The sequence below is a fragment of the Hyperolius riggenbachi genome, chromosome 8 (genome assembly GCF_040937935.1).
Source record: "Hyperolius riggenbachi isolate aHypRig1 chromosome 8, aHypRig1.pri, whole genome shotgun sequence".
NCBI lineage: Eukaryota > Metazoa > Chordata > Amphibia > Anura > Hyperoliidae > Hyperolius > Hyperolius riggenbachi.
The window spans coordinates 160,114,394-160,142,358 of record NC_090653.1 but is presented as its reverse complement, the minus strand read 5'-3'; the positions used below and the strand labels follow the sequence as shown (position 1 = coordinate 160,142,358).

General features: G+C 44.8%; 1 protein-coding gene across 4 annotated transcripts in view; it reads right to left on the bottom strand.

Moving 5' to 3' along the window:
• TEX11 (testis expressed 11) overlaps positions 1 to 27,965 on the bottom strand; it is a 239,213-nt gene that overhangs the window by 102,225 nt on the left and 109,023 nt on the right. For all 4 annotated transcript variants that reach the window (XM_068247619.1, XM_068247620.1, XM_068247621.1 and 1 more), the window contains 4 exons: positions 12,822 to 12,973; positions 10,935 to 11,020; positions 4,252 to 4,389; positions 2,266 to 2,368 (listed from right to left, as the gene is read on the bottom strand). In XM_068247619.1, coding sequence (XP_068103720.1) covers positions 2,266 to 2,368; positions 4,252 to 4,389; positions 10,935 to 11,020; positions 12,822 to 12,973 — 479 coding nt within the window. The remainder of the gene's footprint in view (positions 1 to 2,265; positions 2,369 to 4,251; positions 4,390 to 10,934; positions 11,021 to 12,821; positions 12,974 to 27,965) is intronic.

Sequence of the window (27,965 nt, the reverse complement as noted above, 5' to 3'; positions counted from 1 at the left end):
AATTGTATCCCTTGCCAGTGACGGCATCTCCATTCCCTGTTCTGGAGGAGTGGCAGGAATCTTAAGAGGATTTGGTCTAACGTCGGGGAAAATCTAAAAAAGGCTTTTTGCATACAGAAGAGGCAGGCAGATAAGAAACGATCTCCGGAGTGGGAGTTTAAACCAGGGGACAAGGTTTGGGTGTCAACTCGGCATATAGCTCTGAGACAGCCGTCCGCGAAACTGGGACCCAGGTATATTGGACCATATCCAATTTCTGAAAGGGTTAATCGCGTGTCTTACAGAGTCAGTTTACTGCATTCACTAAAGGTGGGAAAAACCTTTCATGTGTCGCTCTTGAAGCCAGCTGTCCAGGTGTATTCCCTCCCTCCTCACCCTGTCATGGTTGATAGTGAGCCCGAGTGGGAAGTTGAGGAGATTTTGGACTCCAGGCGAGTTCAGGGCTCAGTACAGTACTTGGTGCATTGGAGAGGGTATGGTCCAGAGGAAAGAGCCTGGGTCAAAACAGGCGATTTACACGCAGATAATCTTAGGAGACGGTTTCATGAGCTTCATCCTGACAGGCCAGGTGGGACGTGTCCGGAGTCCATGCCTAGAGGGAGAGGTACTGTAACGAAAAATCCGCAACGCCGGATGGATTGCGGAAATATGGTCGCATCCAGTCCGGCAAGCGGACATTCCAACGTGGGATGCGGAAATTCGTCCGCATCCGCTGCGCAAACCAGTCCGAGCGCTCTGCTCCAAACTCACCAGCATGCTGCTCACCAGGGCTCTGCCATCTTACCTCTAGGGGGTGCGCGCGCGCGCCAGACACTCCTTTATACTCTTAGAAAGCGTGTCAGCTGACCTGGAGGTCAGCTGACATTTTAGCCTGCTCTGATTGGTTGCTGCCTGGGGTGGAGACTTCTCTCCCAGGCAGTATATAAGGAAGTGCTTTTCAGTCACACTTCGTCTGTGTTTGCAATACCCTGTGTCAGCACTCAGACCTAGTCTGCCTTGTATTGAGATTGTGATATATATTGGTTTATCACCAATATATACACATATTATACTGTCTTGATTTATCGTGTATGATTCTGTGCCTGTCTTGACTACTCTTCTGCTTCCTGATTCTGTACTTCGCCAGCCCGTACCATTATCGACTATTGGCTTGGTTTCCGACTATTCTCTTGTCTCATGTTTCTGTACTGCTGCCACCTGATCTGTTGCCAAACCTCATTTTGTCTGACCTTTCTCCTTTCAGTGGAACGTCTCCCACTGTAGGGTTCTATCAGAGGCTTGCCTCTTTGAGACGACCGCCACTAGCAAACCCTTGCTGCTAGAGGCTGAGATTCCTCCACTCCGTCCTTTGGAGGATCTCACTTACAGGGTTCCCATTCAGAGGTAACCCCACCTCTGAGGAATTACTGTGTGGTGGATTTTTCCACAGACTTGTATTTATGCTGTATATTATTGTTGTCTGCTGTTCCAGCTTGCCTGGAGGTTGTATCTATGTGCCCTATAGAGATACTCGATTGTACCAAGCACTCTCTTGCTTACGATTGTACTGTGTCACGCTATACTTGCATTATTGGTGATTCTGCAGATCACCATATAATCAGGTATAGTATCTGCATTATTGGTGATACTGCAGATCACCAATAATCAGAATCTGTGCTTGTTGACACCAATCGTTACAGGTGGAAAGCATTTCACATATCTGTATGCTGGCAGGTGTCAGCATGCTGAGGCTCTATGCTCAGAGGAAACCAACATGTAACATTGGCCACAGTGAGGAATAGGCAGAGTCCATAAAAGTCCATACTTTCATTTTTTCCATTTATGATGTGCACATAAAAAAGCAGTTGGTCCTTTGCATCTCTGCCTGATCACTGCTTTATTATATACACACTAGTAGACCCAGCCCATTTAAAAACGGGCTCTAGGTCAACAGCCGCACCCAACCGCCGCCCCGCCCACCCGCTGCGCCCACCGCAGGCGCATGCCCGCACCCGCCCACCTCGCTGGCCCGCACCCACCCATCTTGCTCATCCAGCTCCCTGGTCCCAGCTGTCCGTTACTGCGCACATGCGCAGTAACAAAAATCCTGGGACACTGGGACAAAACTGCTGGATACAGCGACACTTAGCTTTTATTAGGTAGGATTGTACAGGTAAGAACTAAAGTACACGCATTTATGGATCCATTGCTTAGGTCTATCTCCTTCCCTGGCTAATGCCACCTAAAATGTTGGTTTGGGCTTTGGGGTAATAGTAAAACACTCACCTTCCAAATCCCTATTTTCTTGAATAGCAATCTTGTATAAGAGAAAATGAGTAAATATGCTACCGGGGTCACATTTGGCAGCTTCTGTTATGGCTTCTCTTGCCTGAAATAAAATACAGTCTTAACTCATCTAAAAATTTCCAGGGCATTTTGCCAACTTTGTATTATTTAAACTGATAGCATAAATATTGCATTGTTTTTTTAAATGACAACCAAGGTGAGCCAGAGGCTGAGCCACATTATGGAAGAGCTTGTGACGGTGTTATAAGTCTTTACCAGTTCACTGAAATGAAGAGAGGAACTTAGATCCACAAAGAAAAGGTCAGATCTGATTTAACTGCCAATTTAGGTGAACCAATCCACTCAGGGTATTCTTAAAAGTGTCATGGAATTGTAAGCAAAACTGTTGTAAAAATAATCTGTAATGCTTGTTAATTGACACAATAAGCCCCTTGGTTTTGCCTTCACCCCAGTTGTCCAATAAGAGCAGCTTAAAGGGGGACTTTACCAGAAGTAAGTAATAGGGAAAAAATTAATACATTGCAAAATGAGAAATTAAAAATAGAAGATAGACCAATAAATGATTGATCATTGTAATTCATTCATTCATGTTATTTGATCCACCGTGAACCTGCGGGTCATCATCTTTACTACTGGCAGACAAGAAAAAAAAACAGACATCACCAATAGCCATATTTATAAACACGCCCACTAACAATGTGATAGGCTAAACAGTTGATACATATGCTGAGAGGGAGATACTGCTTGCTTGGTAGTTTGAAACAACTGTTATTTCCCACAATGCAACAAGGTTCACAGACAGGAAACTGCAAAACAGAAATTTGCCTACTAAAACAGAAGGATTTATGTGATTATTCTGGTTTGAGTGAGCATTTGAAGTGTCACACACTGCATCACTGCTGAATATGCAAATCTTCCCTTTGTTGTCCTGAAAGCTAAACACATCTCCAGAATGCAATGATGTGTCAGCTTGTTAATTTTACAGAACCAAAAAAACCCAACATGCATACAGTTGAAAGGAAATTGGGGCTCGTCCGGGATTGGTGTCTTCTTCAGAACTCACGTAAGTAATATGACTATATTTCTCTTTTTATTTTTTTTGTAAAAGAGAGATGTTTATATTATTTATGTGAAATTTCTGTCGATACCAAAACGAATCCGGTTTTGGTGTTTGTGTTTTTTTAATAGGATGATTTTGATAGATTTTGGTTTATAATATAGATAGTGTCTAATAGTGTCTAAACCCCAACTTCCTTTGAACAGTCTGTTTCAGATTGGTTGATCCTCATCAGTGCATGACATGGATTAATGTGGCTCTATGGGGTAGGACTTGAAACACCCAGAGTAACAGATTGTCCAGCAAGCTTATAGTGAACCAAAACTCCTAGGACAATTTGCATATTCAGCAGCGATGCACTGTTAAGGCACTTCAGATGCTCACTCCAACCTGAATAATAGCAAATACCTTCTGTTTTAAGAAGGCAAATTTCTGTTTTGCATAGCATTTTAGTAATAGGGCTTGCTGAGCAATCTGTAAGACAAGAAACTATCGGGACCATGACCCTGACATAACACTGTGGGGAAGGGGGGGTTCAACTCAATGACGATGATTTATTCAAGACAAGGTGAAGATTTCTTGTGAGAAATGGGGCATAGGTTACTGATTGGGATGAAGTTCAATATTATGTTAAAGTTTCTCTTTAATAAAGGAGGAAGGGCATTTATGGCTCAGGCTGAAGGCTTGCTCCATTTGAATATATAAAGGCAATTTCAGAGCAGCGAAGATTAACATTGATTCTAAACACAATCATAAGATAACATGTTCTCTTCTAAAAACCTAGCTTGCTTCAAATAATGATAAAAAAATATGCGTGGATCTTAGTGAGTTCAATCACTCCAGGCTTCCTATATGTTCCTTTATCTGCTTACTGTCTGTTTAAACACAAATAGTACACAAATTCTTACGTTGAAGAGTTCTTTTAGGTGCAGAAAACAGGATGCTCTGTTCCTCTGTAGCTTGGAAAAGTTGGGCTCTGTTTGGCCTGAAGATAAAATACTCAGGGAGTAGTTGTACCATTCCAAGGCATCTGAATAACATTTACTCTGTAGATCAGATAAAATGTAATATTAAAGTGGGATTATACTGTCAAAATTAAAATGTCAGTAACTACTCTTAGTTACATAAAAGAACATTTGAGAGCATTTCCAAGTATTCCCGGTGTGTAAAATCGGTTATTTTTATTGCAAAGATCAGTAGAAGCTTGTTCATATCTAGTCATCGGCAAAGGCAAGAATCTCCCTGTGCCCGTGTCTTCACTCTGCCCTCTGTAGCAGCAGCTGAGTCCCTTCAGCAAAAAAGGAGGGGGCCACCACTAGCGTAAAGACTCCTCAATGACTCCTGAGTGACATTAGTTAACCTCTTACACACCCACATGTAAATGTTCATATAAATGCTTTCACAGAAATTAATCATTCAGGAACCACTGTTATCCCTACAGCTAAGTTAAAAGCCCAAAGTCTTGGTACAAAAAAATACATTTCTCTTGCATAGTCACTTACAATGTGCAGAGGTACCCCAGTATTGGTAGGTGTCCTAGCTCTGGCCCTGTAAAATGCATAGTGTAAACATGCAAACATTCATTGCATCAAACCTATCTAAAGATTAGGAGAACATGCCCCAATGTCCTCTCTTGGGACATGTATCAAACTAAGCCCACGAGGGAGATAACAAAATATATCCATGTGCACCAAGCACACACCAGCACAAACTGACAATGGTCACAGGCATGGGGAAAGGGGGTGCCCTGGATTAAAGCCTGGCCACGAGGGTCAGTTACAAGAAAAAAACACATATAGATTCAAACACAGGGGGATTCTGTTGGTGGTTTCCCTGGTGCTAGGGCTGAGAGAGATGAGTCATACTGTAATTTACTTAAAAAAATACAAAATACCTTTATTGAGTATCAAATACAAATTGCATACTTAAAAATAAAAGCTGATATTAAAAGTAAGCCCGGTACACCATATACAGTGATACTGGAATTAATGTCAGAGGATGAATGGACTCTCACTAATCACATGGCCATGTGTACACAATATAAGTCCCTGAGGGACATAGGGTAGTATTTGCAGAAACGTTCATTGTGTCAATTTTACATCCAGACAAGACGAGACATGAGACTCTGTAGCACGGTCCTCGGCCAGCCAGGCAGCCAAAGAATGGGGGAAAGCCCGGTAAAACTCTGTGCCCTACGGATGACACTCAAAATGTAAATGTATTGTCTTTTTTTTATAAATTGCCATACAATTTTATGCTATGGTGAGATGTGTATTTTATATTCAATGAGGTGTGATGTCCAGAAGACCAGTGGTCAGTAAAGCGTGCAGATAAGACATGGCAGGTAAGGGGAGACCTTTAACGTCTCCAGAGGTGCTGCAGGCCCAATTTAACACACAGTCATTTTAAAAGTGTAAGTGTCTTATCTATTGGGTGCGGTGGTGGCAGTCACTCAGAGAAAAGGAGCCCTATTTGTCATGTGAAAGCAGCTGGTGGTCAGGATAGACTTCCATGCCCCATTCACACTGGTGCGTTTTCATTGCGTTGTGTTGCCCTTTTTTACCGCAGGGTAATGCTAAAGCAATTAAAGTCTATGGGACATTTCAGATCGGATGCAATGCGATGCGCTGGAAGCATCTGACCTGGCACAAAAGCATCAGTGCATTACCGGTCAACATCCTCGGCAATGTGCAGTGACTGGAAGTCTTGTAAGTCAATTACATCAGATATTGTACAATTTTTCACATTCGCTTTGTGGTGCGCATGCGTAGAAGCGTATATTTTCTTTTTTTTTTTTTTACATTCAAAGGGAAGCGTATATTTTCAGCACACTTCCTTGCAATTCGTATTTCCACCACATACAATACAATACAATAATACAATACAATAACATTTGTAAAGCGCTTTTCTCCCATAGGACTCAAAACGCATAGCTGTGTCTCAGATTAATACAGGGTTTCAGGCTGGGTTGTGTTACAGAGGAGATAGTCAGATGTTCATGAATGCCAGACTGAAAAGGTAGGTTTTCAGTTTAGACTTAAATGTTTCCAGGGATGGGGCTGTCCTGATTGGGTGTGGCAGGGAGTTCCAAAGTGTAGGGGCAGCATGACAAAAGGCTCTGTCTCCAAAGGTTTTGAGGTGGACTCTGGGGGTGACCAAGGTGTTACGTCCTTTTGATCTAAGATTGTGGGGGGTGTGATGTAGTTGCAACAAGTCCTTCAGGTATCCAGGGCCCAGATTGTGCAAGGATTTGAATGTCAGTAAGCCAATCTTAAACAGAATTCTCCATTTTATCGGTAGCCAGTGGAGTGAGCTCAGGGTTGGTGTTATGTGGCAATGGCGGGGTTGGCTCGTTAACAGCCTTGCGGCGGCATTCTGTACTAATTGCAGGCGGCGTAAGTCTTTCTTATGCAGGCCTGTGTAGAGGACGTTGCAGTAGTCTAACCTTGATGTGACGAAGGCATGAACTAGGGTTGGAAGATCCTCTGAAGGAATTAGGTGTTTAATCCTTGCAATATTCCTTAGGTGAAAGAAGGAATGTTTCACAACAGCTGAGATTTGATTCCTGAAGCTTAATTTCCCATCAATCAGTACTCCCAGGATGCGCACACAGTCTGAGTTGTTCAGGTCTGAGCTCCCTATCCTTAGCGGTGTTGGTTGAGACTGGAGCTGCTTTGCTGTTGAGCCCTGGCCATTGATAACAAGAACCTCAGTTTTGTCAGCATTAAGTTTAAGCCAATTATTATTCATCCACTCCTGAAGCTCAGCTAAGCATGCGTTTATTTGTGGAGTAGGGTCTGTGACGTCAGGTTTGAATGACAAATATAGCTGGGTGTCATCAGCATAGCAATGATATGTCAGGCCATGTTTTTGTATGATTTCTCCAAGTGGCAGCATGTATATGGTGAACAGTAAAGGGGATAATATTGCGCCCTGAGGTACACCGTATTTTAGTGGTACAGGGTTGGAGAGGAAGGGCCCTAAGGCTACCCTTTGTGTTCTGCCAGCCAGGAAGGAGTTGAACCACCGGAGAACAATGCCATCTATGCCACAGTACTCTTGTAGCCTGTTGAGTAAGATTTCATGATCGACTGTGTCAAAAGCCGCTGAGAGGTCGAGCAAAATCAGGATGGAACATTGACCCTTGTCTCTTGCAATGAGCAGATCATTGCAAATCTGGGTGAGGGCTGTTTCACAGCTGTGATATTTCCTGAAACCAGATTGAAGAGGGTCAAGGATGTTGTTTCTGGAGAGCCTGGCTTCAAGTTGGAGGTAGACAGCCTTTTCAATAACTTTTCCCAGAAAGGGGAGGTTTGAGACAGGTCTGTAGCTGTTTAGAGCATCTGGGTCTAAGGATGGTTTCTTGAGTAGAGGCTTGACGATTGCTTCTTTCAGAGTAGAGGGAAACCACCCTTCTTGTAAGGAGCCGTTGACTATTTTGTGGAATGCCGGTGTAAATAGTTCAGGGCATTTCAACATGAACTTAGTGGGGCCAGGGTCCAGATCGCAGGTAGTCTGGCGAAGGTTTGAGAGGATATCCAGGATGTCTTTTTCAGTGATTACCTTAAAATCAGACCATGGTGGTAGGCTATTTTTGCACCTGTTATATGGCTCTGCATGGGTTTCTGGGGCTGTGAATTGAATGGCAGATCGTATGGAGAAGACTTTGTCTGAGAAGAAGTGGGCAAATTTCTCGCACAGTTCCTGTGAAGGTCTGATGCTGGATTTCCTGCAAGATAAATTGCAGAGACTGTCAACCGTGCGGAAGAGTTGGGCAGGTCTGTTGGCTGCATTTGCAATTTCGTGAGACAGGAATAAGGACTTCTTTTTGTTAATCATCGTTTGATATTTTTTCAGGTGAGCAATTAGGGAAAGTTTGTCATCAGGAGACTGATGTTTGCGCCACCTTCGTTCCAGTCTGCGTCCCTGTTTCTTTAATTCCTTTATAGAGTTGTCAAACCAGCGAGCATGATGTAATGGTGCGGAACGTTCCAACATAATGTTGGAACATTGGTTACAAGATCCATACCAGTAAACTACCTTGGTATGACAGGGATCACCACATTTGTTTCCTAGATAATGACTTCTAGTGAGTTTATTTGCAGTAGTGGGAGCCCTCCGGAAATCTACCGGTCCCTTATAGTTTTAAAATAAACAATGCTACTGTGGATAAAACCCACTCATTTTATTTGCCCATTTTTCTTGGCTATCACAATATTTACATTGTGTTCCTTGAACAATGTATGATGACAATATAGTATTTGGAAGTAAAGTTGTATTGATCTCTCCATTAGTTTATACATGAACGAACAGGTCAAGGAACAGTATTGTTTGCTCATGATAATTGCAAGTAAGTATTTTGTATTCGTGTTAAATGCTTTTACAAATACTAGTAGTAAAGATTCTCAACCAGCCTACAAAACAAAATGTTGATGCCGATGTGTCTGCCCAACTTCACCAAATAATGAGGTTAGGGGTTTATTGCCCTGTGGACAACCTCAGGTAAGTCTTCTTTCATGCTTTTTATACTTAGGGGCAGGGCTCTTTTCCACTATGAAATGCGATTGCGATTCAATTTCCACCATGCGATTGCGATTGAGCTAATATACTCAGTATAGTAAAGTTCAATCGCATCCAAAACGCGGCAGGACGACGATTGCGTTTTGACCAAAATCGCATCGCAATCGGATCACACTAATGGAAATTGCTGCTGCAGTTTCCATTAGTTTAATGTACCTTGCGATTTGCGTTCAGAATCAAATCACAAATTGCAGGGTAGTGGTAAAAGGCCCTTAGACAGGTATGAGTTCTATTATGGATATGCTCATTGTATGGTTAGAATGCAGTTGCATCCACCGTTAACGTAGGGATCTCTCAATGAGTCTGAGGGGGCTTAACCCACATTCCTGTAGATATGCATAACCAACAAATCTTGTGTATATTTATTTGTTGGCTTTCTTTGAGTTTGAGCAGAAGTCCCTTTACATTTTGTCTCATGGTGATATAAAAATATGAAAGTAAAACTGAAGCGATGGAGAGGGAAGGCTCTGGATCTTCACAGCTTTTACCATCCTCTCTCTCTGTGTCCTTGTTCCAGCACTGTCACCCCCTTGCAGGTATTTGACAGTGTGATGAATATGCCTTTGGGGATCCTCGAAAGGCTTTGGAAGCACTTGTGTCCCTGAGTGTTTCCAAAGACGGTGGCTCTGTACTGTGCATGCTTAAAGGACTTACGAGCTGAAATAAAAAAAAAATAAGTTAATTACCTTAGTGCACTATTAGAGCTCTGTGTAGACGATCTGTGCCTCCCTTGTAGTTTCCAGACCCTCTGTTTTCTTAATCCTCTTATCATTACAGGCCCCGACCCAGCCCAGGGTCGCCTTATCTCTGGGCACTACAATCGCCACTTTAAAATCCCTCTGCCTGCTTAGCTCAAAGAGACGGCTGGCTTGAAGTGAAATCAGTCATGTGGGCGGTCATGTGGTGACGCCCACATGATTTATGACTCAGTGTAGACGGAGTGAGGATGGGCTGTGATCCTACGCAGCATAGTCTCTTTGAGCTAAGCAGGCAGAGGGATTTTAAAGCAGTGATCGTAGTGCACAGAGATAAGGTGACCCTGGGCTGGGTCGGGGCCTGTAATGATAAGAGGATTAAGATAACAGAGGGTCTGGAAACTACAAGGGAGGCACAGATCGTCTACACAGAGCTCTAATAGTGCACTAAGGTAATTAACTTTTTTTTTTAATTTCAGCTCGTAAGTCCTTTAAGCCAGCACTCGCACATGCGCAGTATGGATTCACTTGCTTTCGAAGCCTTTCAAGAAGCGCCGGAGGCAGCAAATTTAAATGGGGGACAACACTGATCGGGAGAGGACAGAGACGGCTCTATGAGATCCCGCTCCACAGGTAAGGATCTGACTTTTATTGTAGTTTTCTACACATTTGTTTTAAAAAATGTTTTAAAAAGGTAAGTGTTGGCCTCACCTTATAGATGTCTGCTTGTAGAGTTACAATCACTTTTATTGGAAATAAGCACAAAAGACAGTCTGTGATTATTTCCAATTAAAGTGCCTGTTCCTTTGTGATTATTTCCAATATAAGTGCCTGTTCCTTTGTGATTATTTCCAATAAAATTGATTGTAACCCCACAGGTAATCATCTAAAAGGTATCGCCAACGCTTATCTATTTCAAACAGTTTTTAATATTTCTATAACATCCTGGGTGCCTCTAATTATTAGTCTTCTGATCACTCCAGTTGTAGGGTTGATTTTTTAAATGTTCCTTTGCATAAAATATCTTTTTTGGGAGAGCGACAGACCACCATCTGGAGTCAAGGCCAAGTAGGGACGGTTGTTCCTCACATGCTCATATAGTGATTGCCTGGTTGTGCAACTCTTCCTTGTGAGTATTCTATTTACTACATTCACCATTCTTCAATTAATACTAATATACTACACCAGATCATGCTCCTGTTTGACCCTATGCTGTTTTTCTTCTCATTGTCCAGTTCAATACACCTGTGTTCATTTCCTGCTTTTCTGTCCCTTCATAAATGAATACAGGGAAGAATGCTTTATTGTATACTGACCTCAAAGCTTTTAGCTGCACAGTCCCACAAAACCGCATGTAGATAGTTCAATGCCTGTATAGAGAGCTCTTTTCCAGTGTAATGTCCTGAAAGATAACATTAGTATTAGGCTATATTCACGCTGCCCGTAGACATCAGTGTTTCCCTGTTGAGTATGTTACAGGGTGAGTGACAGGATAACACCAGCATAAATGAAGACACATGAGTTCAATGGCAGCATTGAAATCAATGTGTGGCCTCATCATTTAATTTGCATTGTGTTAATTGGACATTACATTCTTTTGGCCAACTCAGGGGCATCCCATGCTAATTTTCATGGAAAATAAAAGTCGCATAATTGCCACACTTACATCTGGAGGAATGCTCATTACCTAGCTGTTTGTTAGACAAGACAAGACAAATAACATTTATATTGCGCTTTTCTCCTGCCGGACTCAAAGCACCAGGGCTGCGGCCACTAGGATGCACTCTATAGACAGTAGCAGTGTAATTAATCCAGCCCATGGCCTCCTAATGAATAGTAGCTGGCTTACTGAACTGTAAGAGCCGAGATCCAAACCCAGGTCTCCTGTGTCAGAGGCAGAGTCATTAACCTTAAAGAGGAACTCCAGTGAAAATAATGTAATAAAAAAAGTGCTTCATTTTTACCATAATTATGTATAAATGATTTAGGCAGTGTTTGCTCATTGTAAAATCTTTCCTCTCCCAGATTCACATTCTGACATGTATTACTTGGTGACATTGTTACTGTGGGCAGGTTATGTAGCTGTTTCTAGCTGTTCTGGCCTTGCAGACAGCTCTAAACAGCCATTTCCTGTCTGTGAACATTGTTACATTGTGGCAGTTTGCCCAGAGTACCGTACGGTACCAGAGCCTCGTGTGGGAGGGGTTTCAGCACAAAATCAGTCATACAGCGCCCCCTGATGGTCTGTTTGTGAAAATCATTATATTTCTCATGTAAAAGGGGGTATCAGCTACTGATTGGGATAAAGTTAAATTCTTGGTCGGAGTTTCTCTTTAATACTACCCAGCCACTGCCTCTAATCTCAAAGACAGGTTGGCAAAAAGTGTAATTATTCCAGCTCACCCACATGGAGAGACATCTTTCTCATCTTTTACCATCTTTCCAAGGACTTACAGAAAAGATCAATGGGAGTCTTTCTGGGGACTTACAGACAAGATCAGTGGGAGTCTTTCCAAGGACTTACAGACAAGATCAGTGGGAGTTGATGCTTAACTTGGCACTGACCAATCCAACTAATATATTATTTACTTATTTTCCAAGCCCACTAATCATGGATTTCCACTTTACAGGTAGTATGTTTGAGTAAATCGATTCTAACCATTTCCCATGCTATTTTCTTGCACAGTTACCTAGAACTTGCTCTCAAAGACAGGTTTGCAAAAATTGTTATTATATATGGACATCTTTCCCATCTTTTCCCATCTTTCCAAGGACTTACAGACAAGCTCATTGGGAGTTGATGCTTAACTTGGCACTGACCAATCCAACTAATGTACATTTATTTTCCAAGCCCATCATGGATTTCCACTTTACAAAAGTGGAAATCCATCGATCAATTCTAACCATTTCCCATGCTACTTTCTTGCACAGTTACCTAGAGCTTGCAATGTACATGTCTAATAAGCAGAGACAGAATAAGGTGAAATGGAACCCTAGGCAAGATAGCAACTTTAGCTCATTCCTGATTGCTTCCAGGTTTCATTGTTTTGTTTTTTGTTGTTGTTGTTTTTTTTAGTTAAGATTTAGTAGGCACTACTGTCAAGAAAGCTCCTGTTCTCTTTTCAGCTCATAGGGATGGCATATAAAAAACTGCCCCACCTAATATAAATTAGGAAGATAACTACAACTTTATTAATTCTTACCTGTAATTAAATCTTCAATTTTCTGTCGGGCCAGCACGATCTTTCCTCGGTTCAATAAAAGGTCAATTTGAAGAAGCAGGGCTTTCTCCACATCAGGGGAAGATGTAAAGTGCTTGCAAATCATTTTCAAGAAGTCAAATCCCACACAATCCCTGTAAAATGGCATTGCAGAAAGTAAAAGAAAATGTCTATTTAAAGCAGACTGTTCCATGCTGGAGTAAATACATCATGGAAAATGATAAAAATGTTAAAAAAAACAGTATGTCTGGCACTACATCAACTACAAGATTGCTTTCTTGAGGCAGGGAACACACTTGTCTTTCAGTTTTCTGCGCGTGGTTTCCTGCATACTTTTTCTGCACACCAAGTGTGTTTCTATGTAGGAAAACGCGCACGTTTTTTCACAGCAGCTGATGTAGTTGATAGAGAAAACTGACAAAATGTGCAGAATCAGGATGCAGAATGTCAGTTTTTTTTCTGCGCACGAACAACATATTAATAATAATAATATTATTTCTGTGCAGAAAACGTGCAGGAAAACAGTCAAGTGTGTTCCTTGCCTGAACATCAATGTACATCGGTACAAACAGGTTCAGCGGTGCATTATAAGTACCTTTTGTATGAGCGGATGGTGGGTGCAGGGCACTGACTCCTGCTTTATATTAATGCACATTAATACAGGGAGTGCAGAATTATTAGGCAAGTTGTATTTTTGAGGAATAATTTTATTATTGAACAACAACCATGCTCTCAATTAACCCAAAAAACTCATTAATATCAAAGCTGAATATTTTTGAAAGTGGTTTTTAGTTTGTTTTTAGTTTTAGCTATTTCAGGGGGATATCTGTGTGTGCAGGTGACTATTACTGTGCATAATTATTAGGCAACTTAACAAAAAAAAATATATTCCCATTTCAATTATTTATTTTTACCAGTGAAACCAATATAACATCTCAACATTCACAAATATACATTTCTGACATTCAAAAACAAAACAAAAACAAATCAGTGACCAATATAGCCACCTTTCTTTGCAAGGACACTCAAAAGCCTGCCATCCATGGATTCTGTCAGTGTTTTGATTTGTCCACCATCAACATTGCGTGCAGCAGCAACCACAGCCTTCCAGACACTGTTCAGAGAGGTGTACTGTTTTCCCTCCTTGTAAATCTCACATTTTGATGGACCACAGGTTCTCAATGGGGTTCAGATCAGGTGAACAAGGAAGCCATGTCATTAGTTTTTCTTCTTTTATACCCTTTCTTGCCAGCCATGCTGTGGAGTACTTGGACGCGTGTGATGGAGCATTGTCCTGCATGAAAATCATGTTTTTCTTGAAGGATGCAGACTTCTTCCTGTACCACTGCTTGAAGAAGGTGTCTTCCAGAAACTGGCAGTAGGACTGGGAGTTGAACTTGACTCCATCCTCAACCCGAAAAGGCCCCACAAGCTCATCTTTGATTATACCAGCCCAAACCAGTACTCCACCTCCACCTTGCTGGCGCCTGAGTCGGACTGGAGCTCTCTGCCCTTTACCAATCCAGCCACGGGCCCATCCATCTGGCCCATCAAGACTCACTCTCATTTCATCAGTCCATAAAACCTTAGAAAAATCAGTCTTGAGATATTTCTTGGCCTAGTCTTGACGTTTCAGCTTGTGTGTCTTGTTCAGTGGTGGTCGTCTTTCAGCCTTTCTTACCTTGGCCATGTCTCTGAGTATTGCACACCTTGTGCTTTTGGACACTCCAGTGATGTTGCAGCTCTGAAATATGGCCAAACTGGTGGCAAGTGGCATCTTGGCAGCTGCACGCTTGACTTTTCTCAGTTCATGGGCAGTTATTTTGCGCCTTGGTTTTTCCACACGCTTCTTGCGACCCTGTTGACTATTTTGAATGAAACGCTTGATTGTTCGATGATCACGCTTCAGAAGCTTTGCAATTTTAAGAGTGCTGCATCCCTCTGCAAGATATCTCACTATTTTTGGCTTTTCTGAGCCTGTCAAGTCCTTCTTTTGACCCATTTTGCCAAAGGAAAGGAAGTTGCCTAATAATTATGCACACCTGATATAGGGTGTTGATGTCATTAGACCAAGATTTAAGATTCTTACAATAAAAAAGCATACCATTCTATTCATTATGTTCTCCTGGGCCCCTCTTTGCTGTTTCTGCCACTCCCTGCTGCAATCCTGGCTTGTAATTGCCAGTTTTAGGCAGTGTTTACAAACAAAATACATGGCTGCTAACCAGCATGTGATAGGCTGAGAGAAGCTCAGTCTGTGACTCATACAGAGCCTGGAGGGGGCGTGGAGAGGGTGTGTATAACTTCTACCTATCACAGCAGAGTAGCACATTCTTGCCTGAACCGACAAAGCTAACAAAGGGGAAAATATTACATTATACTGTGTATAACAGAGATAATACAGCCACTGTGCAACTAGGAAAGGCTGCAGTAAGACAGATCACATTAGAACAGGTATAGGAACTTATAGGATAGAAGAAATAAGGCTGAACATTTTGTTACAGAGTCTCTTTAAGAAAAAAAAAAACTAAAGAAAATGGATTTTCTATTTACAATCTGCTTATGCACAATTGCACAGTACTTAGACAAGCTGATTGTTGGCCATCATGCTGGAGGGCCGCAGGTCGTTTTTTGATAAGTGATGCAGGCCCTCTGCATCCAAGGCAATGAATACACAAACATGGAAATAAACATTTTTTCTTATTTCATAGGAGTAAATTGTGGCTACTGTGCAGAGTACTGTAGCAGTCTGCAGTTTCTGTGCATATTACCTGCATCCCCCACCCTTAGTCACAGTGCTGGACTATCCTCTGGCTTAGTAAATCAGTCCCCCTGTCTTTTCCTCCTGCAATTACCCCAGACCACTAGCAGTGGCCTGCAAGTAAATACAATATGCGTTTTCTAAATGTTCTTTTAATTTATTGAAACAAAACATTTAACAACCCATATTCCACATATGTAAATTTAATTGTCCCTTACTTAACTAATGACCCAATTTTAATTGAAAATGGATAGAATTAGACTAGACACGCTCTAGCTTATTAATGCCAGTACTACTAAATGTAAAAATCAAGAAGTTTCTCAGGAACCTGGAATTACCTCAATAAGCAACACTCTATTTGATAATGAAATGTGTCAGTTGGGAAAGGCACAAAAAACAGAGGTAAACTGCAGGCCTCAGTTAGAGTCCAATTCATTGTCAACAAAAAACAACGTCCTCACATGGGCACCAGCCGGTATTAAATTGTCATGTTTACTAGCAAGCTTCGCAATTCAAGAGAAAACATGCAGTAAATGTATCAGCAATACATCACCGTTCCAACGGATCAAACCACCCACAGAGACCTGTCGGGTCGACAATTGTTTCGCTAATGAAGCTTCCTCGTGGACCGCTGCTCTCCGCGGCGGGGATAAGGCTCAAACGCCGCAGACAAGGTGGGCGCTTCAAGTACACAATGCTGCGCACGCCCACTAACTCACTTCTGGCCAATGGTGGGTCCAAGTCCTCCAGCGTGGGCGCGCATCATTACTGAGCGCAGCCTCACGCTGGTGGCAATAATGGTCACGTCACCACGCTCCGGGGCGCTATTCAAGCGTCACAGTCATGGTAACCTACTAGAGTCCTAGTTTTGCTGCGTCCATCCAGAAGTAAGTCAAAGACCACCCCCGTTAGATGCAGTCATTGTGTACCATGCATTGGGCCCAACATTGCCATAGGAGAGTCTGCGAGTATCCAGACCGCACTGAGCAGGATGGCCAGGGGGAACCTTGAGTGAAAGACATCAATGCATCACTTAAAGAGAAAGATCCCATAACCAAGGTAAAGGAAGTTACGCATACTTATTAGGGTTAATTATACTTATAAAGGACTAGAGGGAGATATACACCAGAGAGTGACACCCCAATAACAGATGTAGGCAAGGAGAGTACAAACTACACCACTAAACTTCTTAATATTTCTGCAAAAAACCGCTAAATTCGTTTCTATCATTGAACCCCAAAGGGCCTATTGCATCAGTCCTCGAGATCCAAGTCGATTCCTTTTGGGACAGCAATTTCTCACTATCTCCCCCTCTTCTCTGGGTTACTACAGAGAACAGTCCCACCATCCTCAACTGTGTGGGGTCGCTTTGATGCACATCTTTAAAATGTTCCACCAGTCTTGGGACTCCACCTTTGCCCTTCCTAATAAACCTGATGTGTTCTACTAACCGTTCCCTCATTGGGCGGGTAGTTTTGCCTATATAGAAAAATAAGCAGGGACATAGGAGGGCGTATACCACAAACTCAGTTCTACAGGTTATGAAATCCTTAATTTGAAAATTTATATGGCCCAATCTCACATTCTTAGTTTTGTCAATATGTTCACACGTGGGACAATGTCCACATGGAAAACAACCCTGCATCTTTTTTGTGCCTTACCAGGTTTTTATCTGTGGTTTTACAAATTCACTTCTGGTTACAAAAGACCCCAAAGTGGGGCCCCTCCTATACGCTAACATAGGAGGACTGTGGATTCTGGGACCGAATCCACAATCCTGTTGCAGAATATACCAATTTTTGTTTATGATTTCCTTCACCCTATTGGCCATGGGTGTGAAATCAAACGTCATCACAAACCTATCCTCTTGCTCTACTGTTTTCTCTTCTAAAAGACTATCCCTATTCATTCCTCTTGCCCTGTCTAGAGCTGACTCCAATTCATGTATATTGTAACCTCTCTCAACAAATCTGTTGGTCATCTCCACTGCCTGAGACTCAAAATCCCTATCCCTAGAGTTATTCCTTCTCAGTCTAAGATATTGGCTGTACGGAATTGCCTCTTTTACATGGGAGGGATGGTAACTCTGGTGATGTAGAACCGAGTTTGTAGCTGTCGCCTTCCTATGTCCCCGAGAGATTAGCTCACCATCGTGTACCTCCAAAGTGAGGTCAAGAAAATTGACCCTATCTCCACCCCACTCGCCTGTGAACAGCATATTTCTATCATTTTTGTCCAAATATTCCATGAAGGAATTAAAACGGTCCCTGGTGGAACCCCAAATGACCAGTACATCGTCAACATACCTGGACCATGCCCTCAGATCACATCCATAGGGATTGCTATCCCCATAGATGTATTTTTCCTCCCACTTAGCCAAAAAAATATTGGCAAATGTGGGGGCCACTGCTGTCCCCATTGCCGTCCCCGATATTTGTCTATACCAGATGTCACAGGAGCCCTCAGTGGCTGACCGCACTTAGCCTTCTAAACGGTGCCAGCGCACAGATCGTGCGAACTCTGGTCGCAGTCAATGCGCAGGAACCGTTAAGAATTAGCCGCGGACAACTCAGAAGGGAGCCCGTGAGACACGGGTGATTACCACTTCACCCACTGGTTCAGAGTAAACTGCCACCACCGCGGTTATCATGGGACCGTGGGGCCCACTAACTGACTGACTAATCCTGCGAATAAAACGGTTAAACACACGATATTCTGTCTAGCCAACAACAAACAAACAGTAGCGTATCTTCAGAGACCCGGGATCATTTCTGTGTGTGCTGATAAGCAGGGTAGCGGAAAGTGAATGACTTGGAGAAAGTCGTTTATTCACGCAATATAAATAATTAATATATACAGACAATTATTAAACAGTAATAGCCAGTATGAAAAATAAAAGAAGGGAGAAAAATACTTAGTTCCTGGAAAGATGTCCTTATTGTGGGAAGAATCATAAAGTCCTTGGTTTCAAAGTCCAGAGTTCAGAGTTCAGACCAGGTGGATACCAGCATATCCTCAAGCTGGCATCTGATGAGTGCAAGATGGTTCAGTGTGGAGGACCCTGAGTTTGGGTCCTCAGCCATTCTTATGCCCCTGCTTCAGTAGGAGGGAGTGAGGGCGGGGAGCTATACACCTCCTTCAAAGATGAGATGAGCCCTCCTCTTGTACTGGGGCTAGAAATCATATCTACCCATATATGGGCTCTATCTCACAGAACCGTACAGGTCAGGGCAGATTTACTAATATTTTCAGATCTGCCTCGATGTACCCAGCAGTCTGATACCAAACATGAGGGGTGGGACCCCTGTGGTACCATTAGGGCACTGTTGGACTGCCTAACGGGCAGTCTTTACCTCAGAAGGTTCTGAAATGTTCTCAGAACCAACGCCAGGCAGGGCCCTACCTGCTCTGTTAGTTTGGAGGGTCTGCCAGCCTGGCAACACAGAAAATATGATACATATAGCAATTTATGGAATATGAGAGACCCCTGGGATTTATACCAGGTCATTCCCAGGCAAAGGTTCTTTGAAGTTGGCAGCAGCAAGCCACATGTCGGCTCCCTGCTGGGAAAAGGAGTCGGAGTGTCTGAGTTTCCTCACTCTAAATTGGTTCTGTCATGGTGTTTGTCACCTTATACCTGATGGATGGGCCATCAGCACAGCTTGAAGCCAGGGACTCTCTGGGCCCAGGCTCATTAGCATATCAAAAGAGCCATCCTGCAGTTAAGGTGATGCTATTCCTCTGCTAAGAAAGGACTGCAGACCTCCTACACAATAAATCCAGATTCTATCGATTTGAAGCGCAATCGACGCAGAGAATCGAGTGCGATCGCTTTTCTTCACGGGCGGTTACAGGACGCGCCTGCGGCCCCGCAACCGTCCGTGACAGCCCTCCCTGGGGAGAAGGCAGATAGACATTCATCAGCAAGATGTGTGTCGTTGCCGCTAACCTGCGAGATCTGATCTAGTTCCCCGTTGGCGCTCTGGGGTCGGCTGCCCGCTGCGGGTCGGCCAACCTGGCTGACGGGTCTCGGGTTGCCGGTGCGGCGGGAAAACCTATTGGAGCCTGTGGCTCGGTTCCCCTGGACCGGTCGCAGTCTGCTACCCTCAGGGTTGACCCGACATGGACCGTTCTGGACAGGGCGTTTGCGCCACTGCAGTCGGACGTGGTGTCTGCCGGGACTGCTGACAACGGGCAGTGGGTTGGTTAGGTCAACAGCCAGCCCACGCAGGGTTCCCCTGCCAAGTGGCTGTGGACCCAAGGGAACCCCGCGGGAATCCCTGGACCTTCCCAGCTCCTGACAGACGGCACATGCCCTGCAGTAGTTCGCTACATCCCTGTTCATCCGGGGCCAATAATACTGTTTCCGAATACCGGCAAGTGTCTTGCGGACACCCGAGTGCCCTGTCAGAGGATTACCATGTGCGGATTCCAGCACATGTCCCCTGAACGCACTCGGGACCACAAGCCATTTGGTATTCGCGTGTGATCTACCGGTAGGGGGCTGTACAGACTCACTGTACAGTCTCCCACCTTCCCAGTACACCTTGAAAGCGGCCCCGTCTGCGAGGGGCTCAGCGGCTTGCTGCCGGAGCACCTCCAGGTTTGGGTCACTTTGTAGTGCGGCTGAGAATACGGCGCTGTCAGTTTCAGCCAACTGGCTCATGTCACACGAGGCCAGCGGCTGAAAGGTCTCATCCCTGCGGTCAGAGGAGGGGGAGGAGGCCGGAACCCCCTCCACCTGTTCTGAGCTCGGGTTCCGAGCAGTGCAGCTGCGCGGTATGGCTAGCACAGGTACACTGTCAGAATGGCACATATTGGCATTACCTACATCATTGTCACAAGCATTTCTAACAGTAACAGGAACATTTTCATCACAGACAGTTTGTACAGTAAACTCAGGTACAGTTACAGCATCATCACAACAGACAGTCTGTACATCAAACTCAGGTGCCTTTGAAGCAGGCACTATTGAACCGGGTACCCTTGAACTGGGCACATTTAACCCACCTCCCCCTGGTGCTCCCCCAAGTGTATAAAGTACCTGGTGGTGGGTGGAGAGTCCGTCTCCTTCCGTGAGCGACAAGGCGGTCGTGGCAGGTTCATAGTAGGACACAAGCTTGCCCAAATCAGTCCCTAGCAACACAGGGACTGGGAGATCCTTCATAACCCCAACAACCCTTTCGTGGACCCCTCCCACTCCCCAATCCAGCTTCACTCTGGCGTGGGCTATGTGGAAAAGGGTGCCCTCTACTCCAGTAAGGGCAAGGGATCGGCTGGAGCTGATGCTCTCCTTTGGCACAAGATGTGAGTGAACTAACGTGATGTCAGCTCCGGTGTCTCGAAATCCGGTGACAACTTTGCCGTTCACTCTAACAAGTTGCTGCTGGTCGGTTCGGTCGCGGATTTCCTTTCCGCGGGCAAACAGGACAAAATCGGATGATCCAGGCTGTGGTTCGCTGGCGGGCTGCCTCTGCTGTGGGTGAGGTGCAGGTGATGCAGATGATCCAGGTGCTGGTGGTGTCTGTCTCCGCTCCGGACAGTTGAATTTCATGTGTCCGGGCTGGCGGCAGTAGTGACAGGTGACCTCTCCAGGCGCTGCAGGCCTGGGTGCAGCAGCTGCGCTGGGTGGCCTCTGTGGCGGACGGCTCACAGGGGCAGGAGGGTCTGCCGAGGTATTGGGCTGACCTCCTCTCCAGCTGGATGGGACAGTTCTGCGGGTATCAGCCACCCGGGTAGTTGCAAAAGTCTCAGCAAGGTCTGCAGCGACAGTGGCTGAAGCCGGCCTGCGTTCTAGCACAAACTGTCGTACATCAGCAGGGCAAATGTTCAGAAATTGTTCGAGGACTATCAAGTCCTCCAGGACGCCATAAGACCCTTTGGTGAGGCCTAGTGTCCACTGGCGGAGTGTGGTGAGCAAGCTGCTGGCCACATCTCGGTACGAATCAGAAGACTTTTTCTGCCAGGCCCTGAACTTCTTCCGATAGGCTTCTGGCGTCAGCTGGTACTTAGTAATGATAGCGTCTTTTATAGCAGCATAATCATTATCCTTCTCCGCAGGCAATTCTGCGAAGGCATCAAGCGCTTTGTAGCGCAGCAAAGGTGTCAGATGTCTGGCCCACTGGTCTTGGGACAGACGATACTGACGGCATGCTTTTTCAAAAGACCGCAAAAACAAGTCAATGTCTGTGTCTTTTTCAATATTAGCAAATTTAAATTTTGCACTTACGGGTGCTGCAGCTCCTTCGGCAGGGAGGCTGGGCGGTGAACTCCGGCTGGCCTGTTGCACTTTTGCCATGTTTAGCTCATGCTGTCGTTGGCGCTCCTGTTCTCGCTCAGCGGCATCCCTCTCCGCGTGGCGTTCTGCAGATTGGCGTTCCCGCTCCTCGCGGGCTTCCATGTACTGCATGTACTTGTCCAGGTCAGTCTCCATCAGCTTTTGTAATGCCTGCTGCATTACCGGGTCAGCACCCCTGGACAGTCCAGTACTGGCCAGTTCCGGGCGAGTATTTTCAGAAACTCTAAGATTGGGGACCACACTGACAGTCTCTGGCGTAATTGTTGCAACAGGGCCCGCAGGATGCTCAACCTCTGTACGCCTAAGATCTTCAGCCTCTGGTTCCCCTTGATTGTCAGATGGGCTGGTATCCACCTCAGCGGACACTCCCGGCTCCCGCAGTTGCTGGGCATCCCATCTGGACAAGTCTGCTATCAGGTCCCGTTTTGTCTTGCGGAGGATGCCAATGCCCCTCTCTTCGCAAAGATTTTCCAGGTCTGCTAGGCACATGTTCTGGTAGTTCCCGGACATTTCCATGCCAAATAAAATAAAACTTTGGGGAAGGGGTACTGGCTACACAGTCTCTCTGTATATATAAAAAATATATTGCCTTCCAGCTACACCAACGAATTAGTTCGTTTCTCGATAGCGCTAGCGCTATCGCAGATACTTTCAGCACAACACAGATCCCAACCGCTGCCTAACACTGTCACAGGAGCCCTCAGTGGCTGACCGCACTTAGCCTTCTAAACGGTGCCAGCGCACAGATCGTGCGAACTCTGGTCGCAGTCAATGCGCAGGAACCGTTAAGAATTAGCCGCGGACAACTCAGAAGGGAGCCCGTGAGACACGGGTGATTACCACTTCACCCACTGGTTCAGAGTAAACTGCCACCACCGCGGTTATCATGGGACCGTGGGGCCCACTAACTGACTGACTAATCCTGCGAATAAAACGGTTAAACACACGATATTCTGTCTAGCCAACAACAAACAAACAGTAGCGTATCTTCAGAGACCCGGGATCATTTCTGTGTGTGCTGATAAGCAGGGTAGCGGAAAGTGAATGACTTGGAGAAAGTCGTTTATTCACGCAATATAAATAATTAATATATACAGACAATTATTAAACAGTAATAGCCAGTATGAAAAATAAAAGAAGGGAGAAAAATACTTAGTTCCTGGAAAGATGTCCTTATTGTGGGAAGAATCATAAAGTCCTTGGTTTCAAAGTCCAGAGTTCAGAGTTCAGACCAGGTGGATACCAGCATATCCTCAAGCTGGCATCTGATGAGTGCAAGATGGTTCAGTGTGGAGGACCCTGAGTTTGGGTCCTCAGCCATTCTTATGCCCCTGCTTCAGTAGGAGGGAGTGAGGGCGGGGAGCTATACACCTCCTTCAAAGATGAGATGAGCCCTCCTCTTGTACTGGGGCTAGAAATCATATCTACCCATATATGGGCTCTATCTCACAGAACCGTACAGGTCAGGGCAGATTTACTAATATTTTCAGATCTGCCTCGATGTACCCAGCAGTCTGATACCAAACATGAGGGGTGGGACCCCTGTGGTACCATTAGGGCACTGTTGGACTGCCTAACGGGCAGTCTTTACCTCAGAAGGTTCTGAAATGTTCTCAGAACCAACGCCAGGCAGGGCCCTACCTGCTCTGTTAGTTTGGAGGGTCTGCCAGCCTGGCAACACAGAAAATATGATACATATAGCAATTTATGGAATATGAGAGACCCCTGGGATTTATACCAGGTCATTCCCAGGCAAAGGTTCTTTGAAGTTGGCAGCAGCAAGCCACATGTCGGCTCCCTGCTGGGAAAAGGAGTCGGAGTGTCTGAGTTTCCTCACTCTAAATTGGTTCTGTCATGGTGTTTGTCACCTTATACCTGATGGATGGGCCATCAGCACAGCTTGAAGCCAGGGACTCTCTGGGCCCAGGCTCATTAGCATATCAAAAGAGCCATCCTGCAGTTAAGGTGATGCTATTCCTCTGCTAAGAAAGGACTGCAGACCTCCTACACAATAAATCCAGATTCTATCGATTTGAAGCGCAATCGACGCAGAGAATCGAGTGCGATCGCTTTTCTTCACGGGCGGTTACAGGACGCGCCTGCGGCCCCGCAACCGTCCGTGACACCAGACATCACCGAATTTAAACGCATTGTGCCCCAGGACAAACTTAAGACATTCAGCCAAAAATTCACTTTCCGATTTATCCACCAACTTGGTGGCCAATAACATCTCTTGGACCAACCGGACTCCCATTTCCTGTGGTATCCTGTTGTACAGGTTGACCACATCAATGGTTGCAAGACTATCCCCTTTGCGCCATTTAACTTGTTCGACCATTCTGAGGACATGCGTTGTGTCCTTCAAATACGATGGAACAAAGGACAGCAGGGGTCTAAGGGCATGGTCCAGGTATTTTGAGAGGGGCTCTGTTATAGAGCCCCTCCCGGAGACAATGGGCCGGCCCGGGGGGTCCACCCTTGTGGACCTTAGGCAGGAAGTAAATTACAGGCCTCCTTGGATATTCAGGGAACAAATCGTCCCCCAATTTCTTATCCAAGAAGCCTGACATCACTCCTCCTCGTAACAAATTCCTCAATTTTTTCTGAAAGGTGGAGGTAGGGTCTGCAGATAATTTTACATAAGTGGTGGAATCCTCTAACTGTCTCATGGCTTCCCTAATATAGTATTGAGTTGACAAAACCACTATATTCCCTCCCTTGTCAGCCTTTTTTACTGTAAGGTCTGGTCGGGATTTTAACCATTTTATGGCTTTCCATTCACTCGATGAGAAATTTCTCTCTGCCTGTGGATAAATTAAAGCCCTGGATTCTTTAAAGGGGAACTGAAGAGAGAGGTATATGGAGGCTGTCATGTTTATTTCCTTTTAATCAATACCAGTTGCCTGGCAGCCCTGCTGGTCTATTTCTCTGCAGTAGTATCTGATTAAAACCAGAAACAAGCATGCAGCTAGTCTTGTCAGATTAGACTTATAAGTCTGAACCACTGAAACACCTGATTTGCTGCATGCTTGTTCAGGGGCTATGGCTAATAGTATTAGAGGCAGAGGATCAGCAGGGCTGCCAGGCAACTGGTATTGTCTAAAAGGAAATAAACATGACAGCCTCCATATACCTCTCTCTTCAGTTCCCCTTTAAGGACTTGTTTCTGGAATATGTCCAAAGCAGAGCCCAACAGGGGAGGGAATGGGTTAACTGATCTACATGCTTTAAACTTGGCCTGTTTGTAATTGGCATCGGTGGAGTCGTCCACAGGATTATCATTTTCAGCAAGTAGGGACTGTAATTCACTTATAGCAATACTATCTTGAAAGGATAGACTTGGTAAAAAACCTAATGGCCCTATCTTGGGTTGGGTTGGTTCCATGGGATTCCCCCCAAACATTCTGTACAAGTTGATCTTCCGAACATTTTTGTAGAGGTCTATTTTAAACTTTGTGAAATCAAACACTGTGGTGGTGGCAAAGTTCAGTCCCTTTTGTAAGACCTTTATACATGGTTCTGACAGCTTTACTCCCGATAGATTCAACACTTGTAGTTGGTTTGACTCCGGGGTTTGCTCTAGGCAAATCCCTCTTGGGGCATTCCCTTCCAGGACACTTTCTTTGCACATGATTCCTCATTTTCTTCTCCTCCCTCTCCTTGTTTTTTTCTTCCCAAAGGGGATACTTTAGGTTTTTTCCCTTTTCTCTCAACCTCGGACTCTGATCCAGAGTCAGAGGTCCAGTAGCCCTTTTTCTTTGGTCTACGTGGCTTTCTCCTTTTAAATGTGTTTTTAGGTTTGGGCTCAGAGCGTGCCCAGTCAAAAATGTGGCCCGTTTTGAAATCTTCCTGGTCTCAAAGATATTTGTTGAGTTTTCTCTCCTTAACCTCCCTCTGAATGGGTATCAATCTCCTCTCAATCTTACTTTTAACTTCCTTCGCCTTATCCCCTGTAGCTACTGTAGACAACCTATTTTTCAAGGCGTCAATCTCTGTGACTACTTTCTCGTGTTCTTGTTCTGATCTCTCTAATGCCAATTCTGACAATACTTTAGCATGATTCAGGTGGGCAATGTTCCACTTTTCCATGAACACGGGGTCGTCACTGTACTCTGCAGGGGGTTGATATAATCTAAAACCTCTTGATACGTAACCTTTATCCTTCTATCTTTTCAGAGATGCAACTGTCCAGAACACTCGTACCTCTTTCTCAGAGGCCCTGAACAACTTCTGCTCAATGCGTCTGGTGTTCAGGTCTCTGTGGGTGGGGGTGGCTGTACTGTTGTCTGAGAAGTATGTTTCCCAGTCAGATCGCTCAGATTTAAATACATTCTCTTCTTCCGCTTCTGCGGATAAGTGCATAGATTCTAAAAGTTCTTGCTCTAGAGTGGATGTCTCCTGCATTGGTGCAGTTGAATACAGGCAGGTACTAGTAACATACAGTTCATAAGCCTTAGATAATGCACACAATACGTTCTGGCTGGTTAGACAATCTTGCAACTCTCGCTTGACAAACCATAAGCATGTGCCTCCATGTGCATCAAAGCAAAGAATTCTTTGTCAACAAAAAACAACGTCCTCACATGGGCACCAGCCGGTGTTAAATTTTCATGTTTACTAGCAAGCTTCGCAATTCAAGAGACAACATAGTGCAGTAAATGTATCAGCAATACATCACCGTTCCAACAGATCAAACCACCCACAGAGACCTGTCGGGTCGACAATTGTTTCGCTAATGTAGCTTCCTCGTGGACCGCTGCTCTCCGCGGCTGGGATAAGGCTGAAACGCCGCAGACAAGTTGGGCGCTTCAAGTACGCAATGCTGCGCACGCCCACTAACTCACTTCTGGCCAATGGTGGGTCAGCCTCACGCTGGTGGCAATAATGGTCACGTCACCACGCTCCGCGGCGCTATTCAAGCGTCGCAGTCATGGTAACCTACTAGAGTCCAATTCATGTAGGGAGTCACAGACCAGGATGAGGGCCCGTCAAACCTCACAAAATCTAGTGCAGTATATACAAATCCAATCCAGACTCAACCCTTTATGTGGGAATAATTCTCCGGTAAATCTTATTTATTTTTTATGCGGTTATACAGCACACCAGTGCTGGCCTTATGTGCTGTATAACCACATCAAAAATAAACAAGACTTACTGGAGAATTATTCAAATGTAAAGGGTTGAGTCCAGATTGGATCTGTATATACTGCATCAGTTGGGAAAGGGACACAAAGCAATCTCTAAAACCTTGGATTCTCAGTGAACTAAAATGACGTGGCGTACCTACCATAAGGCTGCAGGTGCTCACAGCATCAGGTGTAGCCATGGCTAGGGATTCCACTCTGGTGCTTAGTCACTGTGTTCTTCCACCTGGGACCTTTTTCCATAGGTTGGGCAACATTTGGGAAAATAGCAGGCAGTGCAGGTAACTGTACTACTTCCTGTACTAGATTTAGCACCCCTCTCCCTTCCTGTCCTGTGGGCAATGTGTCTCCTTGCTCTCTACACAGCCTGCAGTGAGTGAATGTGCAGAGCAGCAGGGTGAGTAAAGAGAATGTTTGTTGTGCTGCAGCTGGGACATTAGCAGGGAGAGGTGGCAGGATGTGTTTAGTGCTTAAAACATTGCCTGTCATTAGTAGCCATGTGCACTGACTGTTGTAATACCAGAGTGCCCGGGACTATGGATTATTTATCCTGATCAGAGTAATTCATCAATAATGCAGAGCAGTCTACTGTTGCAGAAGCCAGTGATACAGATGCTGAAAGCTGAATTCTGTAGTGAGCAGAGAAGCAAGCTCCAGGCAATTCAGATTAGCTTCATTGCAGGTACTCTTCTCTCTTTTCAAAGCTTCCCCTCCCACCCAGTTGTCTTCCCCCATGACCCTTTCCTCTTTTCAAGTTTTAGTGGCTTTTTTTAACAGCATGTCCCTACCAAACAGCACTGGTTATGTCGGCAGTCCTGGTGAGAGGTCTTCCTGCCATTTCTCCTCTCCCATCAGGCTCTTTGTCTTGTGCCTCTACCTCTTTATCCCCCATTCTCCTATGCATCCTCCTCCGTCATATGTCC